Source organism: Sapajus apella, unplaced genomic scaffold (genome assembly GCF_009761245.1).
Source record: "Sapajus apella isolate SASKATOON/1434 unplaced genomic scaffold, GSC_monkey_1.0 scaffold15, whole genome shotgun sequence".
NCBI classification, from domain to species: domain Eukaryota; kingdom Metazoa; phylum Chordata; class Mammalia; order Primates; family Cebidae; genus Sapajus; species Sapajus apella.
The window spans coordinates 18,884,929-18,903,061 of record NW_022436955.1 but is presented as its reverse complement, the minus strand read 5'-3'; the positions used below and the strand labels follow the sequence as shown (position 1 = coordinate 18,903,061).

The window sequence follows — 18,133 nt, the reverse complement described above, 5'->3', positions numbered from 1 at the left end:
ACCGGCCTTTTTGTTTTAATGCTGTATCACTAACATGTTTGATGGCACAAAGGACAGAGTTGCATAGAAAAGTATGGATATTGTTGACTGAGTTAGTGTTACTGAATATTACAAGGGTATGAAGACGTTTTAGGAATCCCTGGATCAACTTATTTTGCTTATATTTTTCTAAGTAAATAAAGATATGCTGTAAATATGTCTAAATCTAAAAGCTCTTTCAGTAACTTTTTTAAAAATAAGTGATTAGAAAAGTATCATAGTTTGGCTGGGCATGGTGGCTCATGCCTATAATCCCAGCACTTTGGGAGGCCGAGGCCGGTGGATTACCTGAGGTCAGGAGTTGGAGACCAGCCTGGCCAACATGGTGAAACTCCATCTCAAAAAAAAAAAAGAAAAAAGAAAAGTATCATAATTGGAAGTATTTTCCTTTTCTCAGTGGTATGTAAAATAACGGTTCATTTTATAATTAATGGTATCTTAGATTGATTGAAATACAAGGCTGAGCACAGTGATTCATGCCTATAGTCTCAGCACTTTGGGAGACTAGCTACTTGAGCTCTGGAGTTCCAGACCACCCAGGCAACATAGTGAGGTGGCCTGACTCTACAAAAAATTTAAAAATTCACCAGGCATGGTGGTGCGTGCCTGTAGTCCCAGCACCTCAGGAGGCTCAGATGGGGGGATCACTTGAGCCGAAGAGGTCAAGGTTGCAGTGAGCTGTGATCGTGACATTGCACTTCAGCCTTTTTTGACCCTGTATCCAAAAAAAAAAGGAAAGAAAGAGAAAAAAGAAATACAGCTAGATTAATGAAGTAGCAGTTTCTACTTTGCAGGAGACCCAAAACTGGTGCCAAAGAGTATATTCAGCATAAAAAGAAACAAAGGAGCACCCAGTGATGTCAAGCATATGGCGAAATAGACACTCATTTAAACTAGGAAATTAACTTTTAATAAAATAATATGGGCCGGGTACAGTGTCTCACGCCTATAATGCCAGCACTTTGGAAGGCTAAGTTGGGTGGATCACCTGAGGTAGGGAATTCAAGGCTAGCCTGGCCAACATGGTCAAACCCCTTCTCTGCTAAAAACATAAAAATTACCCAGCTGTGATAGCAGGTGCCTGTACCAGCTATTTGAGACGCTGAGGCATGAGAATTGCTTGAATTCGGGAGGCAGAGGTTGCAGTGAGCTGAGATCGCACCACCGTGCTCCAGCCTGGGCGATAGCGCCAGACTGCATCTCAAAAAAAGGGAAAAAATGACTTGAATGAAACATATGCAAACAAAACAGAAACCAAACAAAATTCCAACAAACCATCGGATGCTGTAGAATTACTGGCAGGAAAAAAGTCACACATAGGATACTCTGGCACTTAAATTTCTGGCAATTCCTGCAGTCAGATGGTGTACTGATATGAGATATTGATCAGCTCCAAACCCACCCTCAGCTTCCGGGTTTGTGCTGAGATTCTGGAAACCACCTTCTCCTGCAGCTCCCTGTTGCGTTCTGCCAGTACGAGGCATGATGAGCCTTGTTCTGGGATTGCAAAATAAAGAAACCAGATGCCATGCCAGGGTGAAGAACCACTGCTGGGATGGCACAAACAGGGACAACCTGCAAACCGGAAGGAGCAAGACACCTCTTCAACCTTCCAGCTTCCCTTTAGCATCCTTCCTTCAAGCTCAGAGGTCCTGACCCCATCTGGGCAGCACTCCCTTCTCAAGCTCTGAGGCTCAGCTCTTTGAGGACTCTTCCCTAAATCTCTTAAGTTCTATCAATCCTACCCACTTCCCCTACTTCTGTAGTCCTTGGGACTAGAACTGTTCCTTGTAGCTACTATCTCTGTGTTGCCGGGATATACCCTTTTTACATCTTCAGTCCCCTAATACCTGTGGAACTAGTTACTCCCTATGTTGAATTCCCTCTGGCCAGGCGCAGTGGCTCACCCCTGTAATCCCAGCACTTTGGGAGGCCAAGGCAGGCAGATCACCTGAGTTCCAGAGCTCGAGAGCAGCCTGGCCAACATGATGAAACCCCATCTGTACTAAAACAAAAATTAGCCTGGCATGGTGGTGTACACCTGTAATCCCAGCTACTCAGGAAGCTGAGGCAGAAGAATCACTTGAACTGTGGTGGCAGAGGTTGCAGTGAGCCGAGATTGTGCCACTGCACTCCAGCCTGGGTGACAGAGCAAGACTTCGTCTCAAAAAAAAAAAAAAATTCCCTCTGACTCTGCTTATTACATGAATATGGATTTCATGTATATCTCTAAAGGATTATCCTTCTTTAGCCACGAGAAATCTTTGAAATTAGAGTTCTTATGAGCCATTGTAGAAGAGCCCTGAATCAGGAGTCAGCAAACCAAGGTCCTAGTCCCAGTTCTGTCACTGGGTTTCATAACCTCAGCCTCGATTTATTTATCCATATACAGGGCATGAGAGCACCCACCTCTCTCCTGGGATATGCAGAGGGATCACATGGGACAATCAATGGTTATAAAAATTCTTCCAAAGCCTGCATATACCTCATAGACATAAGGCGGTAGTATGACTTGTCAATTCTCTTTGCTAAACACCAGTTGGAGGTTACATAGTGACCTAGAATTTGTGTTAAAGAAGTAGTAGCCTTTGAACCCCTGCCATTGTTAGCTGTTGCACATATGTTAAGCTTACTTTCAACTAAATGGAATTAAATAATTGACTTCTTCAGTGGTCCAAGCAATAACAGAGAAGCATAGCCAGACTTTGCCAGCCCCAGGAGGGTGAGAGTCTAGCTTGGCGACAGGTCATTTGTGGGAGACATCCTTTCCATCGTCACTTCTCTTCCCCCTCTCTCCACTCTGCTCTCCTTTTCATCCACTCTGCCAGATGCACTGGCCCCACGGACATCCAGAGCACACGTACCTGGTTACCCAGGATCTCTCTTCCCTGAGGTGTTCCTGTACCCCATCACCCTTACTTCAGGACTCCAACAAGTCAGGTAATCCTGGATATTTATGTTAAATTCTTTTTGGGGCCAGGCGCGGTGGCTCGCACCTGTAATCCTAGCACTTTGGGAGGCCGAGGTGGGTGGATCACCTGAGGTCAGGAGTTCAAGACCAGCTTGGCCATCATGGTGAAACCCCATCTTAAAAAAATAAAATAAAAATCGCTTCTCGGCCTTTTGGCTAAGATCAAGTGTAAAAAAATAAAATAAAATAAATTCTTTTTGGGCCGACCGTGGTGGCTCATGCCTATAATTCCAACACTTTGGGAGGCTGAGGCAGGTAGATCACCTGAGGTCGGGAGTTCGAGACCAACCTGACCAACATGGAGAAACCCTGTCTCTACTAAAAACACAAAATTAGCCAGGCATGGTAGCACAGGCCTGTAATCAGAAAGCTGAGGTGGGAGAATCACCTGAACCCAGGAGGCAGAGGTTGTAGTGAGGTGAGATTGCACCATTGCACTCCAGACTGGGCACCAAGAGTGAAACTCCATCTCAAAAAAAAAATTCTTTTTGGGTTTTTTGTTGTTTGTTTGTTTGTTTGAGATGGAGTCTTGCTCTGTCACCCAAGCTGGAGTGCAGTGGTATGATCTCGGCTCACTGCAGCCTCTGCCTCTAGGGTTCAAGCAATTCTGCCTCAGCCACCCAAGTAGCTGGGATTACAGGTGCATGGCCACCATGCCCGACTAACTTTTGTGTTTTTAGTAGAGATGGGGTTTCACCATGTTGCCCAGGCTGGGCTCCGACTCCTGAGCCCAAGTGATCTGCCAGCCTGGGTCTCCCAAAGTGCTGGGATTACAGGCATGAGCCACCTCGCCTGGCCAATTTCTGTTAAATTTTACCTTCATTACTCTCTAATTTTAGCCTGCCTCATTTCATCAGTAGCACTTGCCACTATATGCTATTGTTGCATATTTATTTATTTACTTATCTTCTATATTCTTCTTTGGGAATGTATGCCCTGTTAGGACGGGGACTTTGTCTATTTTGTTTACCATTATATTCTCATTATCTGAAATAGTGCCTGGCATGTAGTCGGTGCCCCAAAAGTACATAACAGATCAATGAGTGAATTTAACAAGTAGACACTATTGATGGTGCTATGCCAAATCTGTCCTCCCTGAACTTGGGGCGGAAGGACGTGCACAGGCAGGTATACAGGTGTAGATGCCTGCTGCCGCTGTTTTGCAAAAAGATTTTTCCAACCTACCTTCTTCATTTTGAATTTTTTAATAATTCTGGACATTTTGGTCCTAAAAAGAGGACCAGATTCGAAGTCACCTGATCTCAAATTCTGTCTTCACCATTACTTGCTATATTTCTGGTAAATGCCCTAACTTTCCTTACCCTTCATTTCTCATCTGTGTAACGGGGAAAATACTTGTTCTTCCTGCCTGGGGCTTTACATTTATTGTAAAGATCAAAGGAAGTGAGCGTCTCCCCTCCCACAGTGGGTTGGAGTCTGGATTCTTCCGGCAGTTGTCGCCCGGCCACTATCCTCTGTTGAAGTTGAGGAATGTGATCTTTGCTTCATGTTCAACCCTAAAGATCTAAAAGGCGTGCATCCATCACAGAGAGTTGTACAACATTGTCTACCCAGATCCCAGTTGAAGAAAATCCACAGGAAGACAAAAGAGGCTCTTTTCTTTTTTCTTTGAGTCTCACTCTGTCACCAGGCTGGAGTGCAATGGCACGATCTTGGCTCACCACAACCTCCACCTCCCGGTTCAAGTGATTCTCCTGCCTCAGCCTCCCAAGTAGCTGGGATAACAGACATGCGCCACTACACCCAGCTAATTTTTGTATTTTTAGTAGAGACGAAGTTTCACCACATTGGCCAGGATGGTCTCAATCTCCTGACTTCATGATCTGCGAGGCAGGCTATTTTCTTTTTTCCTTTTTTTTTTTTTTTAAGACGGGGTTTCACCATGTTGGTCAGGCTGACTTGAACTCCCGACCTCAGGTGATCCACCTGCCTTGGTCTCCAAAGTGCTTGGATTACAGGCGTGAGCCACCACACCCTGCTGACAGGCTGTTTTCATTCTACCCATAACGACTAGTCCATCACTGCCTCAGCTCTGGTAGCAGATATCCCCAAAGCTGATGAAACAGAGCAGAGAAGAAGTATGCAGGAGAAAATGGAAGGAGGTTTCTCTAAAAACAAGACCTAAGATAAGGACAGTATTGTCTAGAAGGAAAGAAATAATTGAAAGTTTCTGTAAATTGAGATTTCTTCATCTCAAATGACCTTATTAGCCTGAAAAAGCACACACAAAAAAAATCCCTCCCTTACATAATAGTAATGGTTGGAATCAAAATGAATCAGTAGATGGGGGTTCCAGATGGGAATCCCGCTACACCGCAGTAGAATCCTTCTGGAACCTACAGTGGGAAAGAAACAGTTGTAGCAAATGCAGAGGGATCATGTCAGCACTGATCACTTTTCAGTAACCATGCTTTCCTGATGATCGTTTTAGCATCACTCTTTGGCAAGACTGTGGATGGTAGGAGTGGGTATCAATTGTTTTTCACTGTCTACATATGCTTCATAAACTGTAGTTCTTTTCCCTCCACAGACCTTTGTCTCTTTTCCTTACTTTCACATCCGTAATTTATCAAATAGATATAATCTTAATGCCCTGCTGATTGAACATAGCTTCCTTTTTCATTTCATTGATTGCTACTAAAAGATGCACAAGGCTTTTAAGTCCTGACATGAATGATGAGATAAGATCCAACATGAAGAATCTGAAGCAAACACACTTGTGGTTTAAGAATGTATAAATAGAGCTTAGTAAGGCCACATGTGGTGGCTCAACACCTGTAATCCTAGCACTTTGGGAGGCTGAGGTGGGTGGATCACCTAAGGTCAAGAGTTTGAGACCAGCCTGACCAACATGGTGAAACCCTGTCTCTACTAAAAATACAAAAATTAGCTGGCTGTGGTGGTGGGCACCTGTAATCCCAGCTACTCAGGAGGCTGAGGCAGGAGAATTGCTTGACCTCAGGAGGTGGAGGTTGCAATAAGCCGAGATCATACCACTGCTCTCCAGCCTGGGCAGTAGAGCAAGACACTGGCTCAAAAAAAATAGACCTTAGTGATTTCCTGTTGAGTTTGTTGGGGAAATACATAATGATTCGGATTAAGTGTTGTTGTTTTTTTTTTTTTAATTAATGAACCAATATTTACACTATTTTTTTTTAATAACAGAAAAGGTCATACACGTTTATTTTAACATGCATGGGGGAAAATCACAGAAGAGTGATGGCCCAATAACCCAATGGGGTACAGGCGCTTATATACTATACTTCATAGGGGAAGAGGAGATGGGGAATATAGACAATTTTTTTTTTAACTTTGGCTCTGGGGTACATGTGCACATCCTGCATCCTGCAGGATTGTTGCATAGTTACATACATGCCATGGTGGTTTGCTGTCTCCATCCTTCCCCCAGCCCCGGTCGCCTACATTAGGCATTTCTCCCGGTGTTATCCCTCCCCAACCTCCCCCACCTCGCTGTCCCTCACTTCCCCTCCCTTCTACTCTACCACCTACCCCAGTGAGTCTTCTTCCCTTTCCTGTGCCCAGGTGCATCGATTGTCATCTGCCTATGAGTGAAAACATGCAGTATTTGGTTTTCTGTTCTTATGTCAGTTTGCTGAGAATGATGGTTTTTAGGTTCATCCATGTCTCTACAAAGGACATGAACTCATCATTTTTTATGGCTGCATAGTATTCCATGGAGTATATGTGCCACATTTTCTTTGTCCAGATCTGTCATTGGTAGGCATTTGGGTTGGTTCCAGGTCTTTGCTATTGTAAACAGCGCCACAGCGAACATACGTGTGCATGTGTCTTTATAATAGAACAATGTATAATCCTTTGGGTATATACCCAGTAATGAAATTGCTGGGTCAAATGGAATTTCTTTTTCTAGATCCTTGAGGAATTGCCACACTGTCTTCCATAATGGTTGAACTAATTTACACTCCCACCAACAGTGTAAAAGTGTTCATTTTTCTCCAAACCTCTCCAGCATCTGCTGTCTCCAGATTTTTTAATGATTGCCATTCTAACTGGTATGAGATGGTATCTCAATGTGGTTTTGATTTGCATTTCTCTAATGACCAGTGATGATGAGCATTTTTTCATGTGTTTCTTGGCCGCAAAAAGGCCTTCTTTTGAAAAGTGTTCATCTCCTTCACACACTTTTGAATGGGTTTGTTTTTTTCTTGTAAATCTGCTTTAGTTCTTTGTAGATTCTGGATATTAGCCCTTTGTCAGATGGGTAGATTGCAAAAATTTTTTCCCATTCTGTTGGTTGCCAGTTCACTCTAATGATTGTTTCTTTTGCTGTGCAGAGGCTCCTAAGTTTAATTAGATCCCGTTTGTCTATTTTGGCTTTTGTTGCCATTGTTTTTGGCGTTTTAGTCATGAAGTCCTTGCCTATGCCTATGTCCTGAATGGTGTTGCCTAGGTTTTCTTCTAGGTTTTTTATAATGTTAGTTCTTATGTTTTAATCTTTAATCCTTCTGGAGTTAATTTTTGTATAAGGTGTAAGGAAGGGATTCAGTTTCAGCTTCCTGCATATTGCTAGCCGGTTTTCCCAACACCATTTATTAAACAGGGAATGCTTTCCCCATTGCTTATTTTTGTCTGGCTTGTCAAAGATCAGATGGTTGTAGGTGTGTGGCATTGCCTCTGAGCCCTCTGTTCTGTTCCTTTGGTCTGTATCCCTGTTTTGATACCAGTACCATGCTGTTTTGATTACTGCAGTCTTGTAGTATAGTATGAAGAAAGGTAGCGTGATGCTTCCAGCTTTGTTCTTTTTGCTTAGGATTTTCTTGGCTGTGCAGGCTCTCTTTTGGTTCCATATGAAGTTTAAAGTGGTTTTTCCCAGTTCTGTAAGGAAGGTTATTGGTAGCTTGATGGGGATAGCATTGTATCTATAAATTACTTTGGGCAGTATGACCATTTTCACAATATTGATTCTTCCTAACCATGAGCATGGAATGTTTTTCCATCTGTTTGTGTCCTCTCTTATTTCCTTGATCAATGGTTTGTAGTTCTCCTTGAAGAGGTCTTTTACATCCTTTGTCAGTTGTATTCCTATGTATTTTATTCTCTTTGTAGCATTTGTAAATGGGAGATCAATCATGATTTGGCTCTCTGTTTGTCTGTTATTGGTGTATAGGAATGCTTGTGATTACTGCACATTGATTTTGTATCCTGAGACTTTGCCAAAGTTGCTTATCAGCTTAAGGAGGTCTTGGGCTGAGACAGTGGGGTCTTCTAAATAGACGATCATGTCGTCTGCAAATAGGGACAGGTCGACTTCTTCTTTTCCTAATTGAATGCCTTTATTTCTTTTTCTTGCCTACTTGCTCTGGCTAGGACTTCCAATACTATATTGAATAAGAGTGGTGAGAGAGGGCATCCTTGTCTAATTCTAGTTTTTAAAAAGAAAGCTTCTAGTTTTTGCCAGTTCAGTATATTGGCTGTGGGTTTGTCATAAATAGCTTTTATTATTTTGAGATACTTTCCATCAATACCTAGTTTATTGAGAGTTTTTAGCATAAAGTGCTGTTGAATTTTGTCAAAGGCCTTCTCTGCATCTATTGAGATAATCATGTGGTTTTTGTCTTTGTTCCTGTTTATGTGGTGGATTATGTTTATAGATTTGCATATGTTGAACCAGCCTTGCATCCCCAGGATGAAGCCTACTTGATTATGGTGGATACGCTTTTTGATGGGCTGTTGGATTCAGTTTGCCAATATTTTATTGAAGATTTTTTTTTTTTTTTTTTTTTTTTGTGGGTGGGGGGACGAAGTTTTGCTCGTTACCCAGGCTGGAGTGCAATGGCGCGATCTCGGCTCACCGCAACCTCCGCCTCCTGGGTTCAGGCAATTCTCCTGCCTCAGCTTCCTGAGTAACTGGGATTACAGGCACGCGCCACCATGCCCAGCTAATGTTTTGTATTTTTAGTAGAGACGGGGTTTCACCATGTTGACCAGGATGGTCTCGATCTCTTGACCTCGTGATCCACCCGCCTCGGCCTCCCAAAGTGCTGGGATTACAGGCTTGAGCCACCGCGCCCGGCTTTTATTGAAGATTTTTGCATCAATATTCATTATGGATATTGGCCTGTAGTTTTCTTTTTTAGTTGTGTCTCTGCCGGGTTTTGGTATCAGGATGATACTGGTCTCATAGAAAGAGTTAGGGAGGATTCCCTCTTTTTGTATCGTTTGGAATAGTTTCAAGAGGAATGGTACCAGCTCCTCTTTGTATGTCTGGTAGAATTCAGCTGTGAACGTGTTTGGACCTGGACTTTTTTTGGTTGGTAGGCTATTAATTGCTGCCTCAACTTCAGACCTTGTTATTGGTCTATTCAGGGTTTCAGTTTCTTCATGGTTTAGTGTTGGGAGTGTGCAAGTGTCCAGAAATTTATTCATTTCTTCCAGATTTACTGGTTTATGTGCATAGAGTTGTTTGTAGTAATCTCTGATGGTAGTTTGTATTTCTGAGGAATCAGTGGTGATCTCCCCTTTATCGTTTTTTATTGCATCTATTCAATTCGTCTCTGTTTTCTTTTTATTAGTCTAACTAGCAGTCTATTTTGTTGATCTTTTCAAAAAACCAGCTCCTGGATTTATTGATTTTTAAAGGTTTTTTGTGTCTCTATCTCCTTCAGTTCTGCTCTGATCTTAGTTATTTCTTGTCTTCTGCTTCCTTTTGAGTTTTTTTGATCTTGCTCCTCTAGCTCTTTCAATTTTGACGATAGGGTGTCGATTTTAGACCTTGCCCTGTTTCTCCTGTGGGCATTTATTGCTGTAAATTTCTCTCTAGACATTGCTTTAAATGTGTCCCATGGGATCTGGTACATTGTGTCTTCGTTCTCATTGGTTTCGAAGAACATTTTTATTTCTGCCTTCATTTCATTGTATAACCATTTGTCATTCAGGAGCAAGTTGTTCGGTTTCCATGCGATTGTGTGGCTTTGAGTGCTTTTCTTAATCCTGAGTTCTAATTTGATTATGCTGTGGTCTGAGAGACTGTTTGTTATGATTTCCATTCTTTTGCATTGGCTGAGGAGTGATTTACATTTGCTGAAGACTGACTGACCAATTATGTGGTCAATTTTAGAATAAGTGTGATGTGGTGCTGAGAATAATGTGTATTCTGTGGATTTGGGGTGGAGTGTTCTGTAAATGTCTCTTAGGTCCACTTGGTCCAAATCTGCATTCAAGTCCTGGATATCCTTGTTGACTTTCTGTCTCATTGATTTGTCTAATACTGTCAGTGGAGTGTTAAAGTCTCCCACTATTACTGTGCAGGAGTCTAAGTCTCTTTGTAGGTCATCAAGAACTTGCTTTATGTATCTGGGTGCTCCTGCATTGGGTGCATATGTACTTAGGATAGTTAGCTCTTTTTGTTGCATTGATCCTTTTACCATGATGTAATGCCCTTCTTTGTCTCTTCTGATCTTTGGTGATTTAAAGCCTGTTTTATTAGAGAGTAGGATTGCTACCCCTGCTTTTTTTTTTTTTTTTTTTTTTTTTTTTTTTTTTGCTCTCCATTTGCTTGGTAAATCTTCCATCGCTTCATTTTGAGTCTATGTGAGTTTTTGCACATGAGATAGGTCTCCTGAATACAGCATGCCGATGGGTCTTAACTTTTTATCCAGTTTGCCAGTCTGTGTCTTTTCATTAGGGCATTTAGCCCATTTACATTCAATGTTAATATTGTTATGTTTGAATTTGATCCTGCCATTTTTTTACTGGCTGGTTGTTTTGCCTGTTAGTTGACGCAGTTTCTTCACTGTGTCATTGGTCTTTACCATTTGGTAAGTTTTTGCAGTGGCTGGTAGTGGTTGTTCCTTTCCATGTTTAGTGCTTCCTTCAAGAGCTCTTGTAAGGCAGGTCTGGTGGTGACGGAGTCTCTCAGCAATTGCTTGTCCGTAAAGGATTTTATTTCTCCTTCACCTATGAAGCTTTGTTTGGCCAGATATGAAATTCTGGGTTGAAAGTTCTTTTCTTTAAGGATGTTGAATATTGGCCTCTACTCCCTTCTAGCTTGTAAGGTTTTGCTAAGAGTTCTGCTGTGAGTCCGATGGTCTTTCCTTTGTGGGTGACTCAACCTTTCTCTCTGGCAGCCCTTAGGATTTTTTCCTTCATTTCAACCCTGGTGAATCTGACAATTATGTGCTTTGGGGTTGCTCTTCTTGAGGTGCATCATTGTGGTGTTGTCTGTATTTCCTGGATTTGCATGTTGGACTACCTTTGTAGGTTGGGGAAGTTCTCCTGGATAATATCCTGAAGAGTGTTTTCCAGTTTGGATACATTCTCCCTGTCACATTCAGGTACACTGATCAAGATTAGGTCTTTTCACATAATCCCATAGTTCTTGGAGGCTTTGTTCATTTCTTTTCACTCTTTTTTTCTCTAATCTTGCCTTCTCATTTTATTTCATTGATTCGATCTTCAATCTCTGATATCCTTTCTTCTGCTTCATCAGTTTGGCTGTTAAAACTTATGTTTGCCTTGTGAAGTTCTCATGCTGTGTTTTTCAGCTCCATCATGTCGTTTATGTTCTTCTCTGAGCTGGTTATTCTAGTTAACATTTCGTCTAACCTTTTTTCAAGGTTTTTAGTTTCTTTGCATTGGGTTAGAACATGGTCTTTTAACTCAGAGAAGTTTGTTGTTGCCCACCTTCTGAAGCCTGCTTCTGTCAGTTCGTCAAACTCATTCTCTACCTTGTTTTGTTCCCTTGGTGGTGAGGAGTTGTGGTCCCTAGGAGAAGAGGTGTTCTGGTCTTTGTATTCATCCTTTTTGTGCTAGTGTCTTCCTGTCTTCGTGGATTTATCTCCATTTTATCTTTGAATTTGGTGATTTCGGGAGATATCTGAGTGGTCGTCCTTTCTGTTGAGGTTGGAGATGTATCTCCTATGTGAGGTTTTTGTTTTGTTTTGTTTTGGTTTGGTTTTGGTTTTGGTTTTTGCCTGTAGAGGCGCTGCTGGGCTGCCTTGGATTCATTCAGGCTGCTAGGAGGTCTTCCCCTGGAGTTTGTTTATGCAGGTGAGATTAGCCCCGCCTTCCCAATGGGAGGGCATCTTTCCTTCCCTGTACTCAGTCTTCCCTGTCAGAGTCAAACTGGTGTATTTGCTTGGAAACTCTCTAGCACGCCAAGCTTCAGTTTGTTGGGTTTTGTGGGGGTGGAACCTGCCAGGCGTTATGTACTGTTTCCCTGCTTTCAACTCTGCTTTTTTTTTGTGGGATGGGTAGTTTGGTCCCCCTGGCATTAGTCCAAACTTCCACCCTGTCGCTGCTGACAACTTGTGGCGTCAGGTAGGCCGCAGCCACCGCTCAGATTTTCATAGAACGAAAACCCACAGCGCCCCTCAGTCAGGCGGGGCTCTCGTGGACCGTGGGTTGCTGGAGGGATGAGGGTAGCACAGGATCCGAATTGGAGAGCAGCGGGGGTGAAGTCCCTGGCCCTCCAAGCCAGCTTCACTTTCTGGATGGGGACGCGGCCCGCCCTGTCTCAGTTCGCCCTCCCTGGGCTGCTCTCGCCTCGCTTTGGCTCGCCTTCCCTGGGCTATTTTCTCTTTCCTACCATTCCCACTGAAACGAACCCAGAAGCTTGCTTGGAATCATGGAGTCCTCTAGCCCCTCTACGTCTCACTCGCTGGGAGCTGCACTCCTGAGTTGCCTCCTCTCAGCCGTCTTGGCAGCTCCCCCATCACAATTAGGTGTTTTTCTATTTTAGCAAGTTGACTTCTAGAGATGTAGAAGACGATTCTGACGTGCTACTTAAAATTTCCCTAGAAATCCAGACATGTATATAAAAAAGAAAAAGATACCAGTGTAGGCTGGGTGCGGTGGCTCACGCCTGTAATTCCAGCAGTTTGAGAGGCCGAAGTGGGCGGATCATGAGGTCAAGATGTCAAGACCACCCTCGCCAACACGGTGAAGACTTGTCTCTACTAAAAATATAAAAATTCGCAGGGTATAGTGGTGGGCACCTGTAATCCCAGCTACTTGAGATGCTGAGGCAGGACAGTCACTTGAGCCCAGGAGGCAGAGGTTGCCCTGAGCCGAGATTGCACCCACTGCACTCCAAACTGGGCGACAAGAGTGATAGATACTCCACCTCACAAAAATAAAAATTTAAAAATACCAGTGTAAAACAAGATCAAATGATACAACCGAAACGCACAAATGCTATCCAGATGTTTTTGTTATTGCCCATTTATTTTGGCCAGTGAACATTTGATTGACTCACGTATGAAGTTCAGGGGCCCTGCACTTTTTATCTCTTTCCTCAATATTAATGCACTTACCCCTGTCTATTTTTCTCTCTTTTTTTTTTTTTTGGTGGGGAAGATAACGCCTGTTGTGTACAGTAGGACCGTGGGTCATTGTGTATGTATAGAAGTGATGTGGATCCCTCCCAGACTCATTAGTGACCAGGGCTGCTGGCCCTGTTTGGGTTTCCTAGACTAGAGAAGAAGACAGGAACCAGGATGGGAAGATGGACATGTTACATTTTAAGCTGGAGCTTCCCCTGCAGTCCACGGAGCACATTCTCGGTGTGCAGCTCATCCTGACTTTCTCCTATCAGTTACACGTGAGTCAGTCCGCTGGGAGGCCATCCTCTGTCTTGTGTCTTTTTCATAGACCAGAGCCCTTCTTCTGATTTCTAGAAGAAACACACCATAGCAGGCCCTTTTCCCCATGTAGTTTGGGATAGCTTAGGCCAGTCAAATGTTTTTCACTGGAGTCCTGTTAATTAATATGGGCTATTAATAGCTCAGAAGGTTCTAGGCAGTGTTTCCTGTATGACTGTGCTGGGTATGTGAGGGCCCCTTAGGTTTCAGCCAAGACAGGTGACTGTTACCACCCAGAACCCTTCAGATCTGCCAGCGGTTGGTATTGTTTGTTTTTCTAATGATTTCAGAGGATGTCGACCTTCGTGATGCAGAGCATGGCATTTCTTCAGTCCTCCTTTGCTATCCCTGGATCCCAGTTATATGTGAATGGAGACCTGAGGCTGCAGCAGAAACAGCCGCTGAGCTGTGGCGGCCTAGATGCCCGATACAATGTAAGGGTGCTTCTCATTGTCCAGCCCCTTTGTTTCCGTGTGTTTCTGTTCATCGAGTTCTTTGAAGAGGCAAATGAAAAGTAGAAATATCAGGCCAGGCGTCATGGCTCATGCCTGTAATCCTAGCACTTTGGGAGGCCAAGATGGGCAGATCACTTGAGGCCAGGAGTTTGAGAACTGCCTGGACAACATGGTGAAACCCTGTCTCTGCTAAAAGTACAAAAAAATAGCTGGGCTTGTGGCACGCACCTGAAATTCCTAGCTACTCAGGAGGCTGAGGCAGGAGAATTGCTTGAACATAGGAGGTGGAGGTTACAGTGAGCTGAGATCATACCACTGTACTCCAGCCTGGGCCACAGACTGAGACTCTGTCTCAAAAAAAAAAAAAGAAAAATGAAAACAGAAAAGAACCTAAGGGATACTGTAAAATGATCATGTAAAATGTTCACGTAAAGTATTTCAGAAATATTACTAGCCATAGTCTACTGAACCCATAACATAGGCCAGCCCTGAGTGCAGGGGTTTACCTGTATCATCTCCTTTAATTATCACAGCAACCTCTGAGCCGCCCGCACTGTCCTTTCCCAGAGCTCCAGTCACTTGTCCCATCGCTGTCCCCCTTGCCGCCTTCCACCCACCTTGGCCTTTTTGCTGTTTCTCAAACCCAGGAAGCAGCTGCCACCTCAGGGCTTTTGCTCTTGCCATCTCCCCTGCCAGGCATCCGCGTGACTTAGCGGACTAGGCCATTCAGGTCCCTGTTCAGATATCCCTGAGCACAGCCCTTCCCCGAGCTGCCTCTGCAGTAGCAGCCCCTCCCACCATCATCCCTCAGCCAGACTTTCCCTCCTGCCACCTGGCCTACCCAGGACACGTGTTTGTGTGTTTATTTGTTGTCTCCCTCAGCGTTGACAGCAGTGGCATCTCATGTACTGTCACGTCAGTGCCTAGCACCCTGCCTGGCACATGGGAAGCTCACAGAGATGCTTGTTTAAAGAATGAACTCATTTTGTGGAAGACAAAACTGGGGCTTACAGTGATTAATTTTCCCAAAGGGTCAAAGCTTGAAAGTATATCAGAGCCAGGAAGTTTCTGTCTGAGTCCAGAACTCATGCATCAGATCACTCATTCCTCAACTTGCTTTTATCACAACAGGGACCGTAGAAGTTGGGCTGAGGTAAGTTAGACAGTGAGAAAGGGACATTCCCAGTTATTACAGTCATAAACCAGTGCTTGCAGATAAACAGTGGTTTTACTGTTGCTCTGGCTATAATCGACGTAAGTTATAAGGAAGAGGAAGCAATATATGAAATAATGAATGTGGCAATTTTTGTTTGAATGTCTGTATATCAGATTACATTAACAGCAGCAGTTATTTTCTCCTTTACAGTGTTATACACTTACGGGTTGCATTTTATCTATTTCTATCTCTATATTTAAAAGTGAGAAAGAACTTAGCACCCAGAGAACATCAAGAAAATGACAAAGCAGTTGGAAGTATGGTTTCTTGTTTTTGTTTTTGTTTTTTATTTTTATTTTTGAGACAGAATCCTGCTCTGTCACCCAGGCTAGAGTACAGTGGCATGATCTCAGGTCCCTGCAACCTCCACCTCCCAGGCTTAAGAGATAGTCTGGCTTTAGCCTCCTGAGTAGTGAGTAGCTGGGATTACAGGCATGTGCCACCACGCCAGACTAATTTTTTTTTTTTCTTTTTTTTAGTAGATATGGGGTTTTGCTATGTTGGCCAGGCTGGTCTCAAGTGATCTATCTGCCTTGACTTCCCAAATTGTTGGGATTAGAGACATGAGCCACAATGCCTGGCTTTTTTTTTTTTTTTTTTTTTTAAGAAAGAGCGAGAGATGAGGTCTTGCTCTGTTTCCTAAGCTGGAGTGCAGTGCCACAATCATCATTGACTGTAGCCTTGAACTCATGGCCTCAAGTGGTCCTCCTGCCTCAACCTTCCAAGTCAGTGGGATTGCAGACATGAGTCACCACCCCTGGTGAAAATATGGTCTGTTAAAATAATGTAAGGAATTCTTTCTCCTACTGAGATAGAGGGAGTACTTTTTTTTTTTTTTAAGGCAGGTTTCACCATGTTGGTCAGGCTGGTCTTGAACTCCCGACCTCAAGTGATCTGCCTGCCTTGGCCTCCAAAGTGCTTGGATTACAGGCGTGAGCCACCACGCCTGGCCAATAGAGGGAGTACTTTAAAAATAGCTTTAAAACCTATGAAACATGGACACTGACCCCTTATTTCCATCTGCAGAAAGACTGAGAGTAAATGGGCTTAAATTGTTGCGAGCGAGTTTATTCATCTTTGAAGAGAAGATTATTGACACAGGAATAGGCCACCAAGACCACAAGGGTGGTCTGTGGGACCAGCCTGGGTGTCAGGAGGGTAGAAGGAGGAGAGGAGGAGACTCCCAGCTGCTCACACCGCATCCTCCTCCTGTGTCCCAGGTATCCGTGATCAACGGGACCAGCCCCTTTGCCTATGATTATGACCTGACACGTGTTGTTGCTGCCTACCAGGAAAGGAACGGTGAGTCCCAGGTAGAGCTCATAACTTTCAAGGTTACTGGGGCAACAGAGACAAACAGAACTGGAGCCCTTGTGATGTAAATGTCAAAACCCATGAATGTTCAACAATGGGAGCAAGTGTGCTGTCTAGGATTTGTCCTTTTCATCCTGATCTTCAGAACCGGGACCGCCCCCACCCCTCCAGCATCCCATGGTCCGTATCTCACTGGCTTGATGGGTTTCCTTTTTTTTTTTTTGAGATAGAGTCTTGCCCTGTTGCCCAGCGTGGTGTACAATGGTGTAGTCTTGGCTCACTGCAACCTCTGCCTCCCGGGTTCAAGCGATTCTCCTGCCTCAGCCTCTTGGGTACCTGGGAATTTAGGCATGCGCCACCACGCCCGGCTAATTTTTGTATTTTTAGTAGAGACAAGGTTTTACCATCTTGACCAGGCTGTTCTCAAACTCCTGACCTCGTGATCCACCCACCCTGGCCTCCCAAAGTGGTGGGATTACAGGCGTGAGCTACCTTTTTTAAAAATATAAGCCTAATTGAGCTGTTCCCCATACCACACCTATAACAGATGCCAAAGACAAATTGCTGTTCACACTTTTCAGAGAGGAAACGAGAACATAGGTGACTCTCCCCACGTAAGCAGTCCAGCAGGAGAACAGGAGCGCCCATGCTTCCTACCGGAAAGCACAGTGTCCTCATTCCTTACAGAGCTGTAGGCCACGGCATGTGTTGACTTGGCACATTTGGCTGGCCAGTGGCTGAGGTTTTCCCTAAAGGCATCTACAATATTACTTGGCAACCAGATATCAGGGAGACTACACACAGACATTTCACAAAGAAAGACGACTGCAAATCCACCATTGCTTTCTGATTTTATGTCACATACTAGCGGCATTATTGCAGTACTAAAGGGAATTTTAAAACAAATTCCCTCTGGGCACGGTGGCTCACGCCTGTAATCCCAGCACTTTGGGAGGCTCAGGTAGGTGGATTGCCAACAAGGTAAAACCCCATCTCTACTAAAAATGCAGAAATTAGTATGGCAGGGGCATGGTGACAGGCATCTGTAATCCCAGCTACTCGGGAGGCTAAGGTAGGAGAATCGCTTGAACCTGGGAGGCAGAGGTTGCAGTGAGCCGAGATCATGCCATTGCACTCTAGCCTGGGCGACAGCGAGTTTGTCTCAAAAAAAAAAAACAACAACAACAACAACTAGAAGACATCGCCTTACAAATCAACTATTTTTTTCCTTCCTTTCATTCTTTACCCTTCTGCGGCTCTTTTTATACTCCCATTGTAGTGTAGAAACACACTGGAATCCAAGTTATTTTTATTTATTTAAGCTTGGAATATAAATACTTCCCCACACAGCTACAAAGCTGTGATATTACTTTTAGTAGCAGTTTAGTATTCCTTCAGTTAACCATTCAGCACATGTAGAAGAAACTCTTTCCAAGATTTTTTAATATATCTTAACAAAAGTATTTTGACTATTATTATTATTTTTTTTTTTTTT

General features: G+C 43.6%; 2 protein-coding genes and 1 pseudogene across 3 annotated transcripts in view; all 3 read left to right on the top strand.

Annotated features, from left to right (window-relative positions):
- Positions 1-18,133, top strand: part of TMEM231 (transmembrane protein 231) — a 45,480-nt gene that overhangs the window by 5,183 nt on the left and 22,164 nt on the right. For both annotated transcript variants that reach the window (XM_032284480.1, XM_032284479.1), the window contains exons 3-5: positions 13,485-13,613; positions 13,944-14,087; positions 16,545-16,626. In XM_032284480.1, the coding sequence (XP_032140371.1) occupies positions 13,485-13,613; positions 13,944-14,087; positions 16,545-16,626 (355 nt within the window). The remainder of the gene's footprint in view (positions 1-13,484; positions 13,614-13,943; positions 14,088-16,544; positions 16,627-18,133) is intronic.
- LOC116555869 lies at positions 3,147-3,250 on the top strand (annotated as a pseudogene).
- LOC116555643 (carbohydrate sulfotransferase 5-like) overlaps positions 8,948-18,133 on the top strand; it is a 22,420-nt gene continuing 13,234 nt past the window's right edge. The window contains exon 1 of the mRNA XM_032284475.1: positions 8,948-8,957. The gene's annotated coding sequence lies outside the window, so the exon portion shown is untranslated. The remainder of the gene's footprint in view (positions 8,958-18,133) is intronic.